The sequence below is a fragment of the Acartia tonsa genome, chromosome 4, assembly GCF_053477335.1.
Source record: "Acartia tonsa isolate MP-2025a chromosome 4, ASM5347733v1, whole genome shotgun sequence".
Taxonomy (NCBI): domain Eukaryota; kingdom Metazoa; phylum Arthropoda; class Copepoda; order Calanoida; family Acartiidae; genus Acartia; species Acartia tonsa.
The window spans coordinates 10,164,253-10,185,827 of NC_137263.1; the positions used below are offsets into that span (position 1 = coordinate 10,164,253).

At 29.6% G+C, this 21,575-nt stretch overlaps 1 protein-coding gene across 4 annotated transcripts in view; it reads right to left on the reverse strand.

Annotated features, from left to right (window-relative positions):
- Nrg (Neuroglian) overlaps positions 1–21,178 on the reverse strand; it is a 61,115-nt gene extending 39,937 nt beyond the window's left edge. For 2 of the 4 annotated variants that reach the window (XM_080156250.1, XM_080156252.1), the window contains exons 1-6: positions 20,983–21,178; positions 15,282–15,337; positions 12,507–12,580; positions 12,035–12,150; positions 9,069–9,104; positions 763–956 (exon numbers count right to left, since the gene is read on the reverse strand). In XM_080156250.1, the coding sequence (XP_080012376.1) occupies positions 763–956; positions 9,069–9,104; positions 12,035–12,150; positions 12,507–12,580; positions 15,282–15,337; positions 20,983–21,121 (615 nt within the window). In that variant the 5' untranslated portion in view covers positions 21,122–21,178. The remainder of the gene's footprint in view (positions 1–762; positions 957–9,068; positions 9,105–12,034; positions 12,151–12,506; positions 12,581–15,281; positions 15,338–20,982) is intronic. The other 2 variants (XM_080156251.1, XM_080156254.1) reach the window with 1 other exon arrangement.
- Between the last annotated feature and the right edge of the window lie 397 nt (positions 21,179–21,575).

Genomic DNA, 21,575 nt, shown 5'->3' on the forward strand with positions numbered 1-21,575 from the left:
TTTTTGCTCTATGTTTGTGCACTCCACTGCTATTGTGAAGTGATAATGCCTTCTGTAGTTTATCTTACAAGGATTAGAACTAACATAATTAAACAAAACTTTCTGCACCCTCTATTCTTTTAGATATATCTAACTTTTATAATGTATATTTGCTTGAAGAAAAAAAATTTTCAAGTAGATAAGCAAATAATATAACTTGTAAATTATTTGATTGTCATTGCTTTATGAATATTATGAATTGTCTTCAGTTATGATTAAATTTCGTATTCATAAAAGTAAAAAAAGACCCCTTTATATTTTAAAAAAATGTATTATGTATAGGGCTGTTCTGAATTCTACTTTACCTAACAAAATATAGATTATGAAACAAAAATATTTTTTCACAAAGGTTTAGAATATGGATGATTTACTTTCAGTTTCAAAGATTTTGCCTAACATTCTGTTTGTTTTTTATTTGAATAAAAGAATTGTCAAAGTATGAATGTTTTCTTTGAGACTTCATTCATTACTTCTCAAAAAGGTCACTGACACTCACATGAGCTTTTTATGTTTTGCATGGATAATAGGATAAGCAGCAGGGAAGTGTAGGGGAGAGTTCCTATGAAATAAACCATATCAAATAGAAATGCTAAATTCAAAGCTAGACTCCAAAAGTGATTTCCTTTTAAATGTTAGAAGGTGAGCAATGTCCACTTCCCTCATAATTTTTCAGTCAATGGAAGGACTTGAAATTTTTCAATATTCCTATTATCAAAGTTGTACCTGGATCATCCAATACACACTGGGCTTGGGCCATCCGGCGGGAGCTTCACAAGGCAGCTGGATAGGACTTCCCTCCTCCACGCTGATGGTCTTGGGCGGCTCCTCTTTGAAGCTGTTGAGGGTGGACTGCCTGACATAGACTGTGTTGGAGGCGGCTGTGCCCCACTCATTGTCGGCGTAGCAAATATACAATCCTGAATAACAATAATTTAAAATTATAAAATAAATCAAATAATGATTAAAGAGCAAGGATAAAAATTATAATTAGCGATAGACAACTTAAGCTGAGAAAATTTGAAAAAAAAGGTTTTTATTTCTTTTAAGTTTTGATTTGATTAAAGCATTTTTTTAGAAAAGCACAGTTTCATTTTAACACGAATTCACATTTTACACAAAAGTTAGTAACATATAAATTTTCAACACTCAAAAAATTCAAAAAGGTTTTAAAAGTCTTGGATTTTTTTCATTAGTTTTTCGCAAATTTTAGTGTTTGTATTCAAACATGAAATATAATGTTAAATTTGTTATAATTGCTTAGCTGATATTATTCCATTTTATATATGGTGCATTATTTGCCAAATGTACCACTTTTCTGCACTACCTCTCCGATTTTGTTAATACTCTATATTTTGGTCCGTTGGGTCATTCAAGGATGCTGGATGGCCAAAAAAAAGTTTCAGAGTCCCTGGATGTCTAGATATCTAGCTATCTATGAAGGTAGGTAACAAAAATGTAAAAAACACCCATTTTTTCACAATTTTAAAAATTAATTTTTTCATCAATCTTACATCCAATCTATACATTTTATACACCAAAATGATCGTTTATTCATGTAAAAAGCGCACATAATGCTATTTTGGCCAAAACTCTAATTTTACAGGGTGTCCAACAAAAAGTGTATTTTGGATATCTAGCGTAATACCCAAAATACCTGTCCGAAAAAAATCATTTTTTTTGGCTTAAATCCTGTGTTTTATCTGTGTGCATATGTGGTATATAACGGTTCGGACCACCCGGGACTATAAGGTTGTCAAATTTCACTTTGGGACACCCTGTAAATGTGATTTTTGCGTCTGTAGAGCTAAAACTTGGTCCAAATTGGCTATTTTTTTCAAATTACTCTAATATGAGTCTTAGTATGTTTGGCCATAGTGTTTTCTGACCAGATCAATATTTTCATATTTTTTGGACACCCTGTATTTTCAAAAAAAGAGAAAAATTTTTTTTGTTTTTTTTTAAATTTTTTTTCTATTTTTAAGTTACTTAAAACTGTCATATAGATACAGATTTTGACTAATAACAATAATATTTGCCTATTTTACAATTTTTTACACTTTTGGGACACCCTGTGCATGTTTTTGAAAAATGATGGTTTTTGCCCATTTTTGGGGGGAAGGAGTCGTTTTAGGGCCATAGACTATTTCTTCATTTTTGTAGAACTTTTCAAGACACATCATTTGTTATTTATGCAAAAACCACAAAAACCGAACCGTTTTGCCGTTATTCACCGCCAAAGGCAGAATTTTTTACGTTTTTTGCCGTTCCCGAGGTTGTAATGGGCATTTGTGGTAAGAAGACGTTGATTTATCAAGATAACTGTGAAATACTTTTATTGAGGCATTTTAATTTACTAAATTTCATGTGAAGTAAATTTTTTTGTATATCCAACCGATTTTTGTCAAAAGGAATTTCAAATGCACATGATTTATGTTTCTTTAATCACTTATGTTATAGCAATTATTTATGTTATATTCACTTAATTTTCTTGTTTTAACAATTGAAATCCATCTTGACGAAAAACGGTTAGCTGCACAAAAAATTTTACTTAATATGAAATTTAGTAAATTAAATTACCTAAATAAAAGTATTTAAAAGGGATTTTGATAAATCAACGTTTTCTTACCACAAATGCCCATTACAACCTCCGGAATGGCAAAAACGTAAAAAAATTCCGCCTTTAGCGGTGAATAACGGCAAAACGGTTCGTTTTTTGCGGTTTTTGCATAAATAACAAATGATGTGTCTTGAAAAGTTCTACAAAAATGAAGAAATAGTCTATGGCCCTAAAACGACTCCTTCCCCCCAAAAATGGGCAAAACCCATCATTTTTCAAAAACATGCACAGGGTGTCCCAAAAGTGTAAAAAATTGTAAAATAGGCAAATATTATTGTTATTAGTCAAAATCTGTATCTATATGACAGTTTTAAGTAACTTAAAAATAGAAAAAAAATTTAAAAAAAAACAAAGAATTTTTTTCTCTTTTTTTGAAAATACAGGGTGTCCAAAAAATATGAAAATATTGATCTGGTCAGAAAACACTATGGCCAAACATACTAAGACTCATATTAGAGTAATTTGAAAAAAATAGCCAATTTGGACCAAGTTTTAGCTCTACAGACGCAAAAATCACATTTACAGGGTGTCCCAAAGTGAAATTTGACAACCTTATAGTCCCGGGTGGTCCGAACCGTTATATACCACATATGCACACAGATAAAACACAGGATTTAAGCCAAAAAAAATGATTTTTTTCGGACAGGTATTTTGGGTATTACGCTAGATATCCAAAATACACTTTTTGTTGGACACCCTGTAAAATTAGAGTTTTGGCCAAAATAGCATTATGTGCGCTTTTTACATGAATAAACGATCATTTTGGTGTATAAAATGTATAGATTGGATGTAAGATTGATGAAAAAATTAATTTTTAAAATTGTGAAAAAATGGGTGTTTTTTACATTTTTGTTACCTACCTTCATAGATAGCTAGATATCTAGACATCCAGGGACTCTGAAACTTTTTTTTGGCCATCCAGCATCCTTGAATGACCCAACGGACCAAAATATAGAGTATTAACAAAATCGGAGAGGTAGTGCAGAAAAGTGGTACATTTGGCAAATAATGCACCATATTCTTAAAGGTTTCCCTTTAATTATAAAATTGAATGATAAGACTATCATTGTCCCTAGCACTTTATTCTGAAAGGAACTTATATAAAGCTTTCCTAAATCTGGCAATTGATAAGCGAGGTATTAACGGAAAAAACAAAAAAAATACTATTTTAGATCATAGAAAGTTTTTCAGTAAAAATGTAGTTTAAGTCTTTGTCTTATACAAAAGCGAATTTGTCTTGAAAGTTTCTTTACCTAGGTATTTAAAGTATTTAAACTGCCTTGATCTATACAATTACAGGAAAACGCGCAAAATATATCCAAAATTAAGCTTTTGAATAAAATGGACTAAATATTTAATGGAGTAAAGCAAATTCAACATATTGAACATTCTGGCAACATATAAATCTGTTATCGTGAACTTTTTTTTGTCATGTTGAAAATATTTTAGAATATATGTCATGTGTTTTATTCAATTTCATTTTCTCTCATTCATTTTACAGTCGGAAAAAAAGGGGGAAGTTATCCATTTAACATTTTAAATTGGAAGTTTTTTTCATAAGCCTTTTAATATTTAAACTCAAGTCTACTAGAGAACAAGAACGATGTCATTAGAATATAATCATGTAGATATTATGTAACCCATGACCACTCTTTATTTAATGCTATGCAGTTGACATAAATTTTAAATATAAGTCAAAGAGGTAATTTGGAATAGGTATTTTGATACTAAGACCGAGACCAATTTTTAATAATGCCATAAATTAGATATAAACCATAACATCTCAAATTGATATAATGGTTCCAATTTTAACTGGAATCTCTCATTGAGACTAAAGAAATTACAGATACATTTAAAATTATCCTTATAAAAGAGTAGCTGCCCTATTATTTGTATGTTTTGTGAGTATGGCCCCATGTTTTATTTTTAAATTTAGTTTCAATCACTTGATTTATAAACACATATAAATCAAATATGTTTTTGGAGATGAGCAATGAATCAATATTACTTTTACTTGTGGAATTCAAACAGATAAATCTTCAAAATTAGATTTAACTTAGAGTTAACACTCATATATTTTAATTTAAAAATCAGTAGTAGTTATTTATCGTATCGTATTATAAACAGCTTTCATGCGGATACAAAAATGTACAATTACAAGATTAAAACCAGGTTTTTTAGCACCGAGATGTACATTTTCATTTTCTTAGAAAACTGGGTGTAATACGATGCTATACAAAATTTTTCAGCATAGCTGAGAATCGGTTCTAATCCACCAGATATTAATCGTTTTCGAAGCAATACTAGAAATATGAAAGGTTGATCTATGTAATAAGTTATTAGGGCATAAAAACACCTGCCCTTAGATAGGTTTACCTAAATATTTTCGATATGATTCAACCATTTTGTCTTATTTCCTACAAAACCTGACTTTGTTTTTTCTGATAGGTCTGCAACTTTATTGTCTAATGACAACATATCTAATGTATGAAAGGTTATTTGATTAGAATTTGAATATCTGAGAGAAACTTGACTTTCATGATTGATGACATATCAATAGAGAAGTCATAAGTGTGAATGCTCGCAGGTAAATCAGGGAGGGAGAGGGCAATGGCGCTTAAATTACTGCACAATATTTTCTTTCCCATAAGAGTTATAATATAACAAAATTCAAGTTTACATTACAAAGAAAGATTTTTGTTCTTTAAAATCGTATAATTTAAAGCTAAATTATATAGGTAGTAAGTTTAGGAAATTGAAAACTTCTTTAGAGCTAATATAGAGGATTTTAATATAAAATAATTTGAAAAGGACTCCTAAAATATGTATAATTTCTTCAATATACCTTAAACAAACCTCCCACTACTTAGTTATTTGAAGTTACTAGAGTTGGGCTCAATATAATTATCTCACTTTTGGCTAGGTTTATTCAATGTTTTATTAGTAGCGAAGCTACTCTATAATTCACTATGTCCGTCCGTCAGTCCGTCAGTCCGTCAGTCCGTCAGTCAGTCCGTAACGCTATGGGGGAAATGGGATTTACTCAGCTCCTATAAAAGATAGGATTCTGAAATTTTTTGACAACATTCCCATCATTAAGGAGCACAATTAACTATAAAACATCAATGGCGGTCGGACGTCTTTTTAGCAGGTTTTAGGCTATTTTTTAATTTTGCACATTTTCCCCCATATCTTTGGTGTTTATGGTCCGATTTTCAAACTTTTTTCAGTTAAAGATATCAAAATTAAATTTTCCGTCGTTTGGAGAAAACAATAATGACGGTCAGACTGCCTTTTTGCAGGTTTTTGGCTATTTTTATATTTTTTACATTTTCTCCCATATCTTTTGTGTTTATGATCCGATTTTCAAAATTTTTTTCAGTTATACATATCAAAATCAAATTTCACATTGTTTGAAGAAAACAACTATGACAGTCAGACTGCCTTTTTGCAGGTTTTTGGCTATTTTATATTTTTTACATTTTCCCCCATATCTTTGGTGTTTTTAGTCCGATTTTCAAAATTTTTTCAGTTGAAAATATCAAAATGAAATTTTCCGTCGTTTGGAGAAAACAATAATGACGGTCAGACTGCCTTTTTGCAGGTTTCTGGCTATTTTTATATTTTTTACATTTTCCCACATATCTTTGGTGTTTTTAGTCCGATTTTCAAAATTTTTTCAGCTAAAGATATCAAAATTAAGTTTCACGTCGTTTGAAGAAACAACCATGACGGTCAGTCCCATCTACAAAATTTTGTGCTTCGCTACGTATGGATGTTGTCATCCTTGTTTACTTTCTGTTGGTTGTCTGAACTTTGAATATTAACCATATTCTTCCATTATCTTCTCCCTGACGATTTCTTTCTTTAAAATTTTTTAGGATCTTAATATTTTTTTATTTCAAATTATCGTCCTGAAAGGGTTAAAATGTTTAGTTAACTGTTATATTTTAGTTCAATATCTGAACACATTACGCACATATCGCTAGTATAAAATTATTTTAAAACTAAGTTTTCTTTTATTTACTATATTATAAATTCAAATTTTCTATTTTATGGATAGAAATTTAATACTTGAATATAATTCAAATAGCAACATGAAATAAAAAAATGAATTTATTCTTCATACAGTAAAATAATAGGTCTTATCGTTCTGGTCAATGAGAGTTTATTACGGGTTATTGGAGCACTATGAGTTTTAAACATCAATTCTTTAGAAAACTTGAGCTCGTATATAGACATTTATTTCCTACATAGATCTGTCATGGATCTTGGTGCAATAAAGCAGGCTGTTTTGTAAATGTTAAAAATTGGAAGATTTCATTAAACAAAAGTTCCCGCAAATATAAGTATTAAATAGTGTTATATGAAGGTTTTTTTATTCTGTATTAGGTAGCCGCAGGGATAATAAGAGATGGGGCAACTGACTACAAAAACTGAAGAATAAAATATTTGGTGTGAAAGTTTTGACATTCCTACCCAATCAGGATTTTATGAAAGGTTTTGACATCCTACCCAATCTTGTTTTTAAGGCTAACAACTAATAGAAATAGTTTAAAATTCTTGAGGGTCTGTATTACTTACAGTCTGATATCCTCTACCTCTAGCCTAGAAAAAAAGAATAATGCATTTGAACATTACAAGTTTACCCAAAATAATAAAATTTTCATTATCCCTTATCCATGGAGCTAGCACTCAGAAATACATATTCTATCATCCTATTAAAACACTTACAGACTAATCATTCATATGAATATTATCATAAAAAGTGTGGGATTTGTATAAAAAATATTCATCTAACCAAATGTTTTTTTCTCATATTAGAATAATGTATATAAATAATACACATTACATATGTATTGTAGGAGATGAAAAGAACCATTTCTGCCTGTCAAAAAGGCAAAGATAAAGGTATGAAACATTTTTTTTTATTCTGAGCATAAACGTTTTTATAATAACATTATTTTTTGACAAAATAAGAGTGTAGTGATCTTTGAAGATTTTAAAACGTCACTAGGGAAAGAATATAACATTTTAAATTAAATACATTTCATATTTTTAAAGTTAATAGGCCTCCAATGATGGCTATTGTTAATATTTAAATTTTAGATTATATTTACCTATCTGAAATGACAGAGCACTAACAAAAGAGGGAAGGTGATGATAATGTATTCGTTGTTATTTTGAATGTACAATAATAGTAGTTACTTAATACTGGACATAGGGTTTGTATGTTTTTGTGCTACTATTTCTACTAAAATTTGTATGTTCATTTAAAACCGTCAGGTCATAAATAAGCAAAATTATTTTGACCAAACCTTTATTCTAATAGGATTTGTATGTTACAACTTCATTGATATTTTACTATTGATATTAGTACTATTGTAACTCTCCCCTCAAGGTTTTGTATTGGGTCTTTGAAATCAGCTAATAACGTCGCACATATAAACACAGCCAAGTCCCTACAATAGACCAAAAACTAAATTGCTAGCAGCTGAAAAGGGTCTCTACCACTTGGTGCAGGTAGTTGTCTAAATTATACATTTATTACTCTGAGAGAAACAAATGATTTAGAAATAATTTTGAATATTTTATGAAAACATAAAATTCATGAGTATCAAATTTCAGCGAGAAAAGGGGAAATACAGAAAAGAAATATCTTAATTCTTATTTCACAAGGCTTACAGGGGATAAAATAAAACCTAGAACTCTACAATTCTTATGATTTAATTTTACTTTAAATATAAAAAGGCAAATTTGCATTTTCTTAGCAGAATACTGCGTTTTCAAATTTTTCGGAGACATACCGTGGTAACAAAGAAAAAAAATCAGTTTATTTAAATTTATTTGACATTGAATTTTAAACTCCATGGTGAACTTATACCTATAATAATGACACATTTTTGTGTTTTTTTTTTACAATGACATGATTTTTCAAATTACCATTTCAGTTAAAACCTGAAATACCTTAAAAACGCAGTTTTTTTTCAATCACTCTGAGTATAAATGTTATCTAATCTAATCTAAAATATTTTTCATATTAACATTATCTTTGGACTTTGGGATAATAGGTAAAATTTAAAATTACACAAATTGTTAGTTTTTTAAATTTCATTTAGACACTAAAGCACATAAAAAAAAAACATAATTGTTAATAAACACATTAAAAACACAGATTTTAAGTCTTTTTAAGATTTGAATTTATACATAGTCAAAAGCATAAAAAAAGCTATATGTTATTTTCGGATTAAGATAAAATGTACTTCTGTATGATGTTCCTGTCTGTTCTAAAAGGGAACTATTTTATATATTCCTATAATTCTAAAAATGTTTAAAACACATAAAATAAAACTGCAAGCATATTGTTAAGTATGGAACTGTATGGGAAGGGGTCACACATACACTGGTTTACCTTCTAAATGCCTCCAGTTGTAATATTTTCCACCAACTGTATACAGAAAATATTATTAGATTATTAACTAAAAATCATCTTTTTATAGTCTATGCTTTGTATTAGTCTCCCATAATCAAAACTAAATGCAATGACAGACAAATTAAGGGTCCGACTTTGTACAAAACATCTTTTTTATAGAAAGATTTTTCTCGAGTTTTACATAATGGTATATTTCCTATATGTACAAAAACATGAGATATTTAAAGCTAATTACTGTTTCAGCTTTTAGAGGCAGTTTTCTAGTGGTTATTGATGCACTTTTTAAACTTTCTCAGACTACTGGGTACCTATCATCCTAAAATATAAAATACCCATACATCTGGTGGTATGTAAAGAGAGCAACATAATCTGCAAAAATTCCCCATTCAAAAAAATCCTAATTTGGACGTTAATCCCCACTTTAACAACAAATTTTATCACAATATATTTTTTTGTGTTTCTTTAAAACAGCTAAATTAATATAATCACTTTAATTACTAACTTTTAAAAGACGCATTACTACGTAGTAAAAATCGAAAAAAGGGTCAAAAATTTAAATAAGACATAATTTGCTTTTTTGGAAAAACTCTTATTTTGTAAAGCTTAAGAATAATGGGTACGAAACAAAAATGTTTTCAATGTGTAACAAACCCTAATGTAACCCACACACACACACACACACACACACACACACACACACTCACACACATACACACATTATTATGCTGTGCAAAAAAACAACGTAAAAGTATTAAAAGTGTCGATTGCAGACATTTTATTGGCCATATTTTACCAAAAAGCTTTGTTTCTGAAAATGAAAATATTGAACATCATACATTTGGTATTTCTAACAAGTATAACTATACAGTACATCTTAGAAGCTTAGCAATTACAGGCTAACAAAATTGTTTTTAAAAAAGAAAAGTAAAGTATTTTACAGTTAAAATGGAGTATTATTTTGTAATAAAAGTAAATCACTTGTGTAAAAAAGGTTTGTTTGTGAGTTTTCAAAATCATATGTTAATAGACTAGAAAAACTATCCCCGTATTGAACAGTCGGTTGGACATATACACCCAAGCTGTAGAGTAGCAGCACTGTTACAAATGATATATTGGTCAATGTCTCAACGAATAATGTAATTTAATAAGAGCGTGGCTAAATTGATTATAACCAAATCAAATTAGCTACATAAATACACCAATATTAACATACATATTTGTTGTCATACAAACACTAACCATAAAAAAAGAAATTGTGTTATATGTAAACGAAGCTTTTCTTTTAATTGTCTGTACGTACAGTTGGGAGGTTTGCACTTTTGAGCATTAAAGAATTTTCTTTATATTAGTTGACTATTGTTTTGCCACAATCTATGCATTTTTAAAAGATTGTGATATTCTTAGTAGCGAAGCTATTATAAATTAAACTAAGTTGGACTGACGTTCGTTAACTTTTTACTATTTCGCCTTACCTTTAAGCAATAGTGATCGCTTACATAAACGTTGTCGTCCTTTAATGTTATATATTAATATTCTATTAAGCTTCATCAACTTAATTTTAAGAGTATTCAGAAGTTATTTTAAAATATTGTTGGAGAATTTATGTGAAATTTTAAAATAGTGTTCTACTTATCATGGAACAGAGGGATTTGGTATTCAAATAAAAACCAACTACCTACATTTTTCAGCCATGCAAAACATTGCATTTAGTAAAGTATGCAAATTTTTATGTTTAACAAATAAATCTTGTAAAAGTGTACTGAAAAAGTAAGCACTTGACTTTATACCAGCTATGCAGTTTTTCTTTAATTGGTATATCCCTGCAGGTTTTCATTCCCTGATGATATTAGATTCTTTATGTTATGGTATTTACAAACTCTTACAGAATTTTAATATTGTAGCAAAGGATCAAAACTTTCTCTAAAATTAGAAAAACAACAAATATTTCTAAAAAGTTGATACCATTTTTTGCTGCTAAATATCTCTAAAATGGCCGGACCTAAAGGATTGTACTTTCCACAAAAGCTTTATAATTGTAGAGTTGTTCTTGTTTTATTTACATGACTTCTCTCATTTTTGAGAACCATTTGTTTAGTTCAAAGCTAAATTTTCTGGACACCCAGCCCCATAACAAAGGTTATAAATGTTGATGTAAAATGATGATGAATGCTTCTACAGTTGCTTTAAATGCATTAATGGTAATAAAACTAAAAACTTTTCTCATTCTTCACATCATATAACTTATCTTAATTTTCAGCAAGGCCAAATGCTGAGATAGAATAGTGCATTATCAGATTCTTAATAAAAAGTTCCCAATGTTTCGTCGTTTTTTATGTATCACTTTATATTAAACGATTTTTTGGCACAGTATGTACTTATTTATGAAATAAAATTATAATTATTATATATATATATCATGAATCGAAAAATCCGAGATTATTTTCAAGCATTAACATTCTAATGAGAGAAATAAGTATTAAATCAGGTGAAAAAATATGCCATTGCCTTCGGTGAATAAGTTCATGAAAGGTATTGCTAGTTTTCTAAAGTCACATTGAGGAATAAATTTAATTAAAATAGCTAATTCGATATTATTATTTATTTATGCCATAAAAAAAACTCAAATAATTGAAGACCCTAGCATCGAAAAAATACTCAAATAAATTTTCTCATAATAAACTACCAACACTAAGAATTCTTAGGGTTTTTTGTTAAATTATTTAACTTGGAGACTAAATTACATAATTACCCTTAATATTATATAGTCTAAAGGAGCTTAGAAATAAATATGTCAATGATTTCTAACAAGCTTTAATTGCATATATGGTCAATATATATTATATTATAATTTTTTTAATGGAAGTATTGCTAGAAGCTATTTCCTATTTGAAACATTTACAATTTAATTTCAAATTCACACGTCGCAAATCATTGAAAGACCATACCTGTATCCTCTGCTTGTGGGTTTGTGATGACCAATGATCCTCTGCCAGGCTGTTGAGATATTCTTGTATCATAAACTTGCCAGCTAAAAGGCTTTCCGTTCTTCTCCCAACGGTATCTGAAAAGTTAAGATTTTACAATTTTGCTTCTTGTTAAAATTTAAGAATCAACCAAAGAATATAGTAAACCAAATTGCGTCTTTTTTATCCGTGAAAATGAAGGGTCCTATAAAATATTTCATATAAAAAAATATATGATTTTTCGACAGGGATTAATATGACACTTGTCCTTAAAATCCAAAAAATGCATAAAATCACCCATCCTAGTTTTTTTCTATATATTTATTACCCTTTATTGACAAATTGAATTTAACAATTGAATAAAATGCAAAAATAAATACTAGAAAAAAATTAAATATATTATTGGATTGCATTTTTTTAAATTGCACAAAAAATCAATGGAAAAAAAACTTACTTTGGTTCAGGTTGACCCTCAGCTTCACATTCAATAATAAAGGGTTTGTCATTCTCATCCTCGCGGGTTTTTACCTAAAATAATAAAATTAATACAGATTTATGTATTATGCTACTATCGACTATGCCTTTAAGGCCTCTAGGGGGGTAATTCGACCCTCCACTTTAGTTCTAAAAGAAAATTTAGAGGGGATTTTTTTCCAGGGGCAATTTCTCTTGGAAGGGTGTAGGTACCCCCTTCCCCAAATAGTAATAAATGTTCCCTGGACCTATAAGAAGCTCCACTGTATAGTAGAACCATCGGTTCACCAGTTGACAAGATCTCAAGCTAAAGACTGCAGACATCCTGTTACTTTTATATAAAGATCATGTGATTGATGTTGGGGTAATATGTCTTTTTGAATGTTTCTTGAGCTGCAAATTTATTATACAGTACAGTATCTAAATGTTTCAATGGCCAGGCAGATTCAGCAGTACAGGTTTTAAAAGAGAGTTATGTTGGAATTATTGGCATAGCTACTTTTGCCTTTTTTAATAAATAATAAATGTGATCTAATCCAAGAAAAAGAAGAATCTTCTATCTTTTCTTCAGGTTTAATTAAACATTTAATTTAGTTCATCATTTGTCTCCTATGTTCTAAATCAAGTTGCGTAGCTTCTATACTTAAAGTATGTTCCATGGATTAAGTTAAACTATACATTTTTTTCTTTGTATAGGTATGTAGTTTTCAAATTATATCTTAACTTTTTAGAGTCAACTTTTGACCACTCAAATTTTGTAGTTTGAAGTAATAATGTTGGTATTAAAAGATTTGAGGTGATTTTTAAGTTGCATATAATACATGTTAAACATTTCCCCCAAAATATCATCTCACAGTAAAAAGGCTCAAATTGTAAGAAAATATGTATTCCTTCATAGAATAGAGAAGGTACACGAAATCGTGACAGAAATATAGAAAACTTTACTCAATTTTAAAATATCCTTAAATTAGTGTCCATTCACTTCCGTATTAGCATCTCATTTCAATTATAAAATTTGAACCATGTCAGCGTATCATTACAAAAACACAAAATACCCACTTCACACTGCTTCAATTTAATCAATAAACACGCCCTCTAAATATTAATTGCTCTAGGTATGTTAGCAAATTTAAACTACTTTGCGTATGTGATAATATGCGGAAGGCCGGATGTGCACAACCCTTAAATTTTGGTTGCATGCGAGCTTATTGTGTGAGTGGGTGGACAATTGAGTTAAAATAGAAAAATTGATGCAAATTATATAAAGGAAGTTTTGAAAGGGATAAATGGGGTAAATCCTTCCAATTAAAAAATCATATGTAATTTTTCCTTTTCCTACAAATTTTTAATTTCAGACTGAGCATGAATATTAACATAGAAGCAATTGCAATTTTTTAGCATCATCTTAGATTTCTATATGAAGAAAAGAAATAATCTTTGTTTTATCACTCTAACAATACTCTATTGTATATACACACATAAAGAACTCAAAATATGAAAATATGATCTTGCATATCTGTGTGCTTAATATTTGAAATATAAACTTTGTTTATTAGGTATATGTGGTATATGTGTATGTAGAGCCGTGTTAAAGTTTATGTTATTCTATACAGAGAGCAGAGCAGCATACAGTTTAAAGTTGGTAAAAATTGCGCTGCGACTCTATAGCTTATTGTGTTGGGTTAACATGTAGGTCTGCGATGATATCTCAATGTTGGATGTAATCAGGGAGGGAGAGGAAATGGGGCTGTTCATTACACTAGTTCCCAAAGTTTCATAATAACGTTTTCTTAATTGTTAACTTAACAACTTTGGAGACTTTCATTGTTGAAAGAGTACTAATTGTAATCTAATCTAATTACATAAGAGGTAATTTTGTGTATCATTATTGTATCTAATGCAACTGTCTTTAAATTTTGTACATGTATTTTTTCTTTTTCTGTTAATTATTGCTGCGCTGGTATGCACAAATGTATTCTTGATTTGCAAAGGTTTATATTGCAATTTACATCATACATTCATTTTAAAACAAGTTTGCATTTGTTAAATAGTTTAATATATTTAGGGGAAATGTTCAACAATTTTGTAAATGTAAAAAAATAGCTGGTAGTATAATATTCTTACAATTAGGTTCCTTAGCATAGGGATCTAAATAGAATTGGAATAAATAATGAGCCCCCAATCCTAAATTAAGATATACAAAAATTAACTCATATGAAGATACTTTTGGTAAAAAATTGGATAAGCTTTTGAGGTCAGTATGCTATACAGCCCCATATCTTTCTTGCTAAACCACAATGGTTGAAAGTTTACTGACTGACCGACAGACGTACATTTTAAGCTATTGAGACTATAGAAAAGCTTTGCCTACAAAAAGTAAATGCATTTATTCATATTGAAAAGTAAGCCCCAAGAAATCCAGTATGTATAAAAGAGATAACATTGCTATGCATAAAGATTACAATAAACATCAAGCTACATTTTATTCTACAGAAACGCAATAAAAAGGCTTAGTTTTAAAATCATGCTATTTTCTGTTAGAGTGGTGTTTTATATCGCAATAAGAATCTAGCCTTAGTGGCATCAATGTCAATAATTTTTCAAATTTAACAACATTTACCAAACCTCAAATAATCAATTTAAACCATTAATAATTTATATTTCTCCATGTTTTTCTATAACAAACTTATAAAAACTATTCAAATGTCGGTTAGCATCTCGGAAACGGCTGGGGGAATAGAATATTTAAACTCACCTTAAACAATAACTCTGTGTTTGGAGGCTGTTTTACCATGTACGGCGGACTTTGAACTGAAATAGAAAAGAAATATCAAATAAATAGAAAAAGAAACTGAAAATCATTTTTCTCAATTTCTAGCTCTGAACATGTAAAAATAAGTATATAATAGAAATAGGAAAAGATTTCTTGTGTTTTTAGATGAAAAACGAGGAAAATTTTCTTGTATGTTATATATGATGATGTTCATATTGAACTGCAAACATTATTATTTTATTCAAATTTTTGTACTAAAAAATGTTTTTTAATTATTTTTTTTTATCTATAATGCAAATTTGTGCTAGAGGAAAGAAAAGAAATTATTTCCCTTTTCGAGACTACATAAATATTTGGTGTTTTGTATAAAACCTAAAATTGTCATGGTGCAGTATTTATATTGTACCCAAACTTCTAAACAAAAATTTACATTGCAAATATTTATCTTAAAGGTATGAAAAAAGCATGTTTGAAGTTTTGAAATACACTTGGTATGTGTAAAAGTTTGTTGAAGATTTTACTGACTTTAGCATACATATCATATGTATATTATTTATTTTCCTAGTGGAAAAATCTAATAAATTTCTAAACTGACAATAAACAGTTAGGGAGTTGAATCCATTTTTATAGAAGCAGAAATATAATCTATGATTATGGTTTGGACCATCTAAAACTGTAATCTACCCTTCCACTTTCCGCTCTCTTGGTGAAGATATCTTCAACGCCGATACGATTTTTGAAATATAAGATTCCACTTTTGTCTCTCTTGTTGAAGATATCTTCACCAAGAGAGGCAAAAGTGGAATCTTAAATTTCAAAAATCATATCGGCGTTGAAGATATCTTTACCAAGAAAGGGGAAAGTGGAATCTTACATTTCAAAAATCGTATCGGCGTTGAAGATATCTTCACCAAGAGAGGGGAAAGTGGAAAGGTAGATTACAGTTTTAGAGGGTCCAAACCATAATCATAGATTATATTTCTGCTTCTATAAAAATGGATTCAACTCCCTAACTGATAAAGTAATTATTACAATACACAAAACGATACACATAATAAACAGACGACACCCTGTACAAATATGGAATCTATACAAAAACAAACTTTTCTGAATTGAGACACCACTTTTTATTATATAAATGTAATACAAAGAAGAAATCTAACATTGAGCCAGCCTGTAAGAATAGCCAATGTACAAAGAAGAAAACTAATATTGAGACACCTTTTAAGAATGATATTGGGACACCCTGTAAGTATAAATTAACTATTCTAAACTCGAGTAGACAGTGATTCCACTTCTCTGCTATAAATGTTTACAAACTTTCCTTAACTAGCAGGGTATTAGGGATAGGGCTACGCAAAATAAACTAGTCTTTTTTCCAATTTAATATATCTACAAAAACCACATGGGCAAGGTTATTTCTAATAATGGACAAAAATTGGATAAAGAGAGGAAAGGGATGCGCTTAAAATCCGTAAAGGTGTGAGTTTTAAGGCCTAAAAATGCTTGTAGAACGGTAATATTCACTAAATATGTGTATTTCTTATTGAAAAGAACTATAGACAATTTTTTTAAAAAGTTAACTTAGATTTTTATCGTTTTACTACTGTTTTTAACTTAAAACTCACAACCTTTACGGATTTTTACGCAACCCACTCCTCCCTTTGTCAAGATATAAAACGAAAAAATGCGGAAAATTTTGAATATCAATGATTAGCCAGTTCCTTTACCCCTGCATAGCAAAAGTTTACCACAAACAAGAAGTGGTGAGCTGAATTTCTGCTTAAAACTACAAAAAACTTTACTAAACTAGAACAATAATATCCATGAATATAATTTACTAAAATTTATATCCCTATTTTTTTTATTCTATACAGAAAGCTGAGAAAAAAAATTTTATTTATATTTTTTGGACTTTGGTGAATATTTTGATTGTTTGTGTATATTTTAGTTTATCTTGATAACAAACAGATTAAGTCTGTATACGCAAACATAACATTACAATAAACCATACATTATACATTATGTTTTATTTTATTTTTAGTAGAGAAACTACTCTTTAGTTACTTTTGCTGTCCTTGTTTCCGTACACCATACAATGTTTTTTTTAAGGGTGAAAGATTATGCCAATAATTTAATCCACTTTTTCTGTCTGTTTCCAAACCAAACGCCAAAGGGTAAACTTAAAAAATATGATTTTTTCCAGTCTGCCCATCCCTTAAGTTATTTATCAGTCTTTTAAATTCATCAATTAAATGAAACCTTATTATTGTTTTAGTCACATTGTTGAACATATAGAAAAGCAAGTAAGGAAAAAAATCGATAGCAATTTATTTTGTGTTGACCATATGATATTATATTTCATACTGGGTAAATATTTCACTAATGTATGGCTAAACATTATTATATTAAAGAGTTGTAAGCAATGCTTCTCCTCAATCAAGTGCATTATGACGAATTAACTGCTCTTATGGCAAAGCATCTTTATATATGTACTACTATTCATTGCCCATTTATGAATACCAAATGAACATTTTACAGCAATCTAATACACACACGCACCTGCATTTTATTAGGTTAAAAGGTGTTTCTCTAAAAAAATTATATGCTTGTTTTTATATTTCAAGAGCGTTTTATTCTAGAATAAAGGACATTGTAATATGGTAAGACTCGAGACTTAAGTGTCAGGCTATTGTAGGTACAATAATATTATTTCCATGAAAAAGGCAATACCAATATCAGGTCCCATGGGTTAGCCAAGATTTCATTAACTATACATATATATTATATATGTCCATACTATTATATACTGTAAAAATATTTCCTTCGTAGCTCAAAACCGATTCATTTCCAATGTATAAACCCAGTTCTAGTCCTTGAACTAATATATTGGGATTAGTTCCTTTTTTGTTGGCCCAGATATTAAGTCCCTTTGGACCAGTAGGTTTTGGTCAAAGACTATTTGACTAGGGTTAGCTCTTCTTTCCCTCCCCCCTAAGAGATATAGTCACCCAAAACTTGTTTTTTTTGTGAAATTTATAAGGCTGACGGAAAATCTCTAAAAAAATGTAATAATAAAAGTTTCATATATGGAATTTTTGACAGTGTACTGTAAATGTAAATAATGATATATCAAGTACAGAATACAGCACATAACAGATATACAAATTACTTTATTCGCAATATATGTTTATATCTTTCTTATTCTTATTGCATAAATAATTTATGTATATATACATTTTATTTGTGCCGATGCTGCTCTGTAACCTGCAGTGAAAGACTTTAAAAATTCTATGGAGTTTTTAAAATTACAAATTGCAGAACGAGTTTATAAACATACTTTACGTGGTAGTATCATTTAATCACGAATTATCAAAATAAAGAAAAAAAACTTCATTTTCTTATAATTAAATGCACCATTCAATTATTATTAATGCTTAAGATATGATTTAAAAAATATTTGATTAACTCTTTTCTAATTTTAACAGTATAACAGTTTACTGTTCTATTTGAAATTGCTTAGAACTTGAAGTTTTTTTTTGCAAAAATGTACTTGTTGTACATTATTATCATTACATTGCCAAAAAGTAGGAATTTCATTTCCTCATTTCCTACGAATATAATACAAACATATATCACCTATAGAAGCGTAGCAACTGTTTATTTAACTTAGTTTGGACGTTTTATAGTCCGCTTTAAATTAGCTCATTTTTATTTTTCACGTGCATCCCTTAACACACAAAGGTGGTAAGAGTTTTTGTCTGAAGCTTAAGATCTCAATAAATACTGAACCGAGTGCTATAACTTTTTTTAGGTAAGCTTCACATAGCTCTCGTGATGGTTTCATTCCATTCTACTTCGGTTTAAAGTCCTGATAAGATTTTAAGCCATTATTTGGACCATCTCTGCGTCTTAGATAGAATACATAGCCCCAAGAGGCTAGGGGTGTAGCCGCTAGTAAGTATCGAAGTAACTGTTCTTTATTTATAATTTTGAAAAAAAAATTTAAAATAACCAAAAGATTATAAGCAATATTAATAAAATACATTTTCTTTTGGCGCGACCTATTAAAACCTGTTTAAAAAGATAATATCATCTCATTTTTTGTCTTTCTACCTTTCTATCTTACAATCTCTGTCTCTCTCTCTCTCTTTCTCTCTATACTAACGGCTTCGCCCCTAGCCTCTAGGGGCTTTGCCCCAAGAGGTTTTATCAAACTAATTTTTCGTGTTTTAGATTTTAAAGAAAATTTTTTTAAGGGGGGGGGGTATTTTTCACTTTTTGGGGGGGTTAGGGATGTCCCACCCCCCAAGAAAATAGTTATAAACCTTCCCGGGACCTATGAGAAGCTACCCTGTAAAGGAGAACCCGATCAGTTCAGCGGTTAGCGAGATCCTTCGCTACAAACAAACAGACAGACAGACAAAAAACAGACAGACATCGTTCTACTTTGTATTATTATGTTTCTCTCTATATATATCTTCCCCTTTATTATATCCCCTCCTTTCTTTCTCAACTTTACCCGCCCACCTTATTTCAAATCAAATTCTTATGATGGATCAATTTAGGTTTCTCGGAATTATCAGATAACTTAAATATTACTGTCAAATAAGGCAAATTATAATTCATATAAATTTTGCTATTTAAATTTCTATGTAATTTTCAACATGGACAACGAAGATAATATCCACGAAATCGAACCTAAAATATACAATGTCTGACAGTTTCTGACTGAGTATGCATAAACATAATTTTATTATTAAAAATAATCTTTGCTACAAATGAATATCCATATAAAAAAATTACCTGTACGTATAAACATACACATAAGAGGGCCTTAGGATTTTGCTGAAGTGAAAAAGAGAAACCTTACCAATTTTAGGAAACTTTATAACATACATAGACTATTTTTTAAAAGCAAAGATTTTAAACTGTGTACATTTCATAATCAGGAAATTTAATAAGATGTTTCAGTTCAGTTTGAAAGTGTCTTTGGATTGGAAGGCCTGATCAAAAGAGATGTTTCAGAAACCCTCAAAAATTTGTGAGTTTAAATAAAAAATATAAGATTAAGATAAATTTATTATGCTGTCTAAAATTTACTCTTTTTGGATACATTTTTCTCTTAAAATTTTAAGGATTATTTCAAGAAATTATATTATGTGGTCTGGTTCCTGTACCAAAAAGGGCCAAATCCCGAGGTCCTCTACCAAACACACGCAAATATGAAAACCAATTGTTAACCACAAATAAGTATTATCAAATATTCATTATGCGCAAATAATTTCATACTTTTGCGGTATTCCGCTTATATTATTATTTTACTTTGTACATATGTTTAGATTTTATTTGTAGGTATATTCTATAATTATTTTACTTTCTTTAATATTAATTATTTTGAGAATATCCTTTAAAGTAAATGAGGGAGTTATTTAAAATATATGCACAACTATGTCTCAAATCTTTCCGTCAGTTAAAACTAACATTTACTTTCTTATGTAATACTAGGGGCTGCATCCCTAGCTATAAGAGGCTGTGCATTCGGGAAACTAAATAGCCTAGAACAAACCCACGACCCAAGTGAAGCTTTCCTCAACAGGTTCAGCAGTTAGTGCGATCTTAACGGACAAACAAACAAAAAAAACATTAATACTTTTTTGGGATAATTATTTATGAAAATTACCTATAGCTTGGGCAGAATGTATAAAAACTGTGAGAAGTAAAAGGACTCCAGGTAGAACTCCAGGTAGAACTCCAGGAGAGAATGGATTTAACTGGATCCGGCTTCCAGCCTTGCTCCGTCCTCCACTACTCGCCATCATTGTATTTGTGTGTCTCTCTGCTTTTATCAGATTATACAACACGTCATAATTTTATCATTTTCTGAAAAACAAAAAATAATGTTAAAAATAAAATATTAGGTTACTATAACTAAAAGATTTATCCTTTGGTTTAAAAGATAGAGTGTTTCTAAAGAACTTTCCTGTAGATGAAAAAAGATTACATATTATAGACTATAATCTTTTTTGCACCATGGAGCTAAAGGTTCAAGCCTGCAAAACAGAGTTGATGTCAATTCTTAAACTTTGCGGGCAATTTTTAAAAAAAACTATGCGAAGCATGTATTTTGTACGGTTAAACACTGGTTTCGTAGTAGGGTAGAAAGAGTTTTACAAGTTACAAAACAATAAAGTAAATCTATGTACATGAACATCAGTCACTCTAAAAGCTAAATATTATGTTAAATTATCGATGCTCTTAGAAGCACAGCTACAA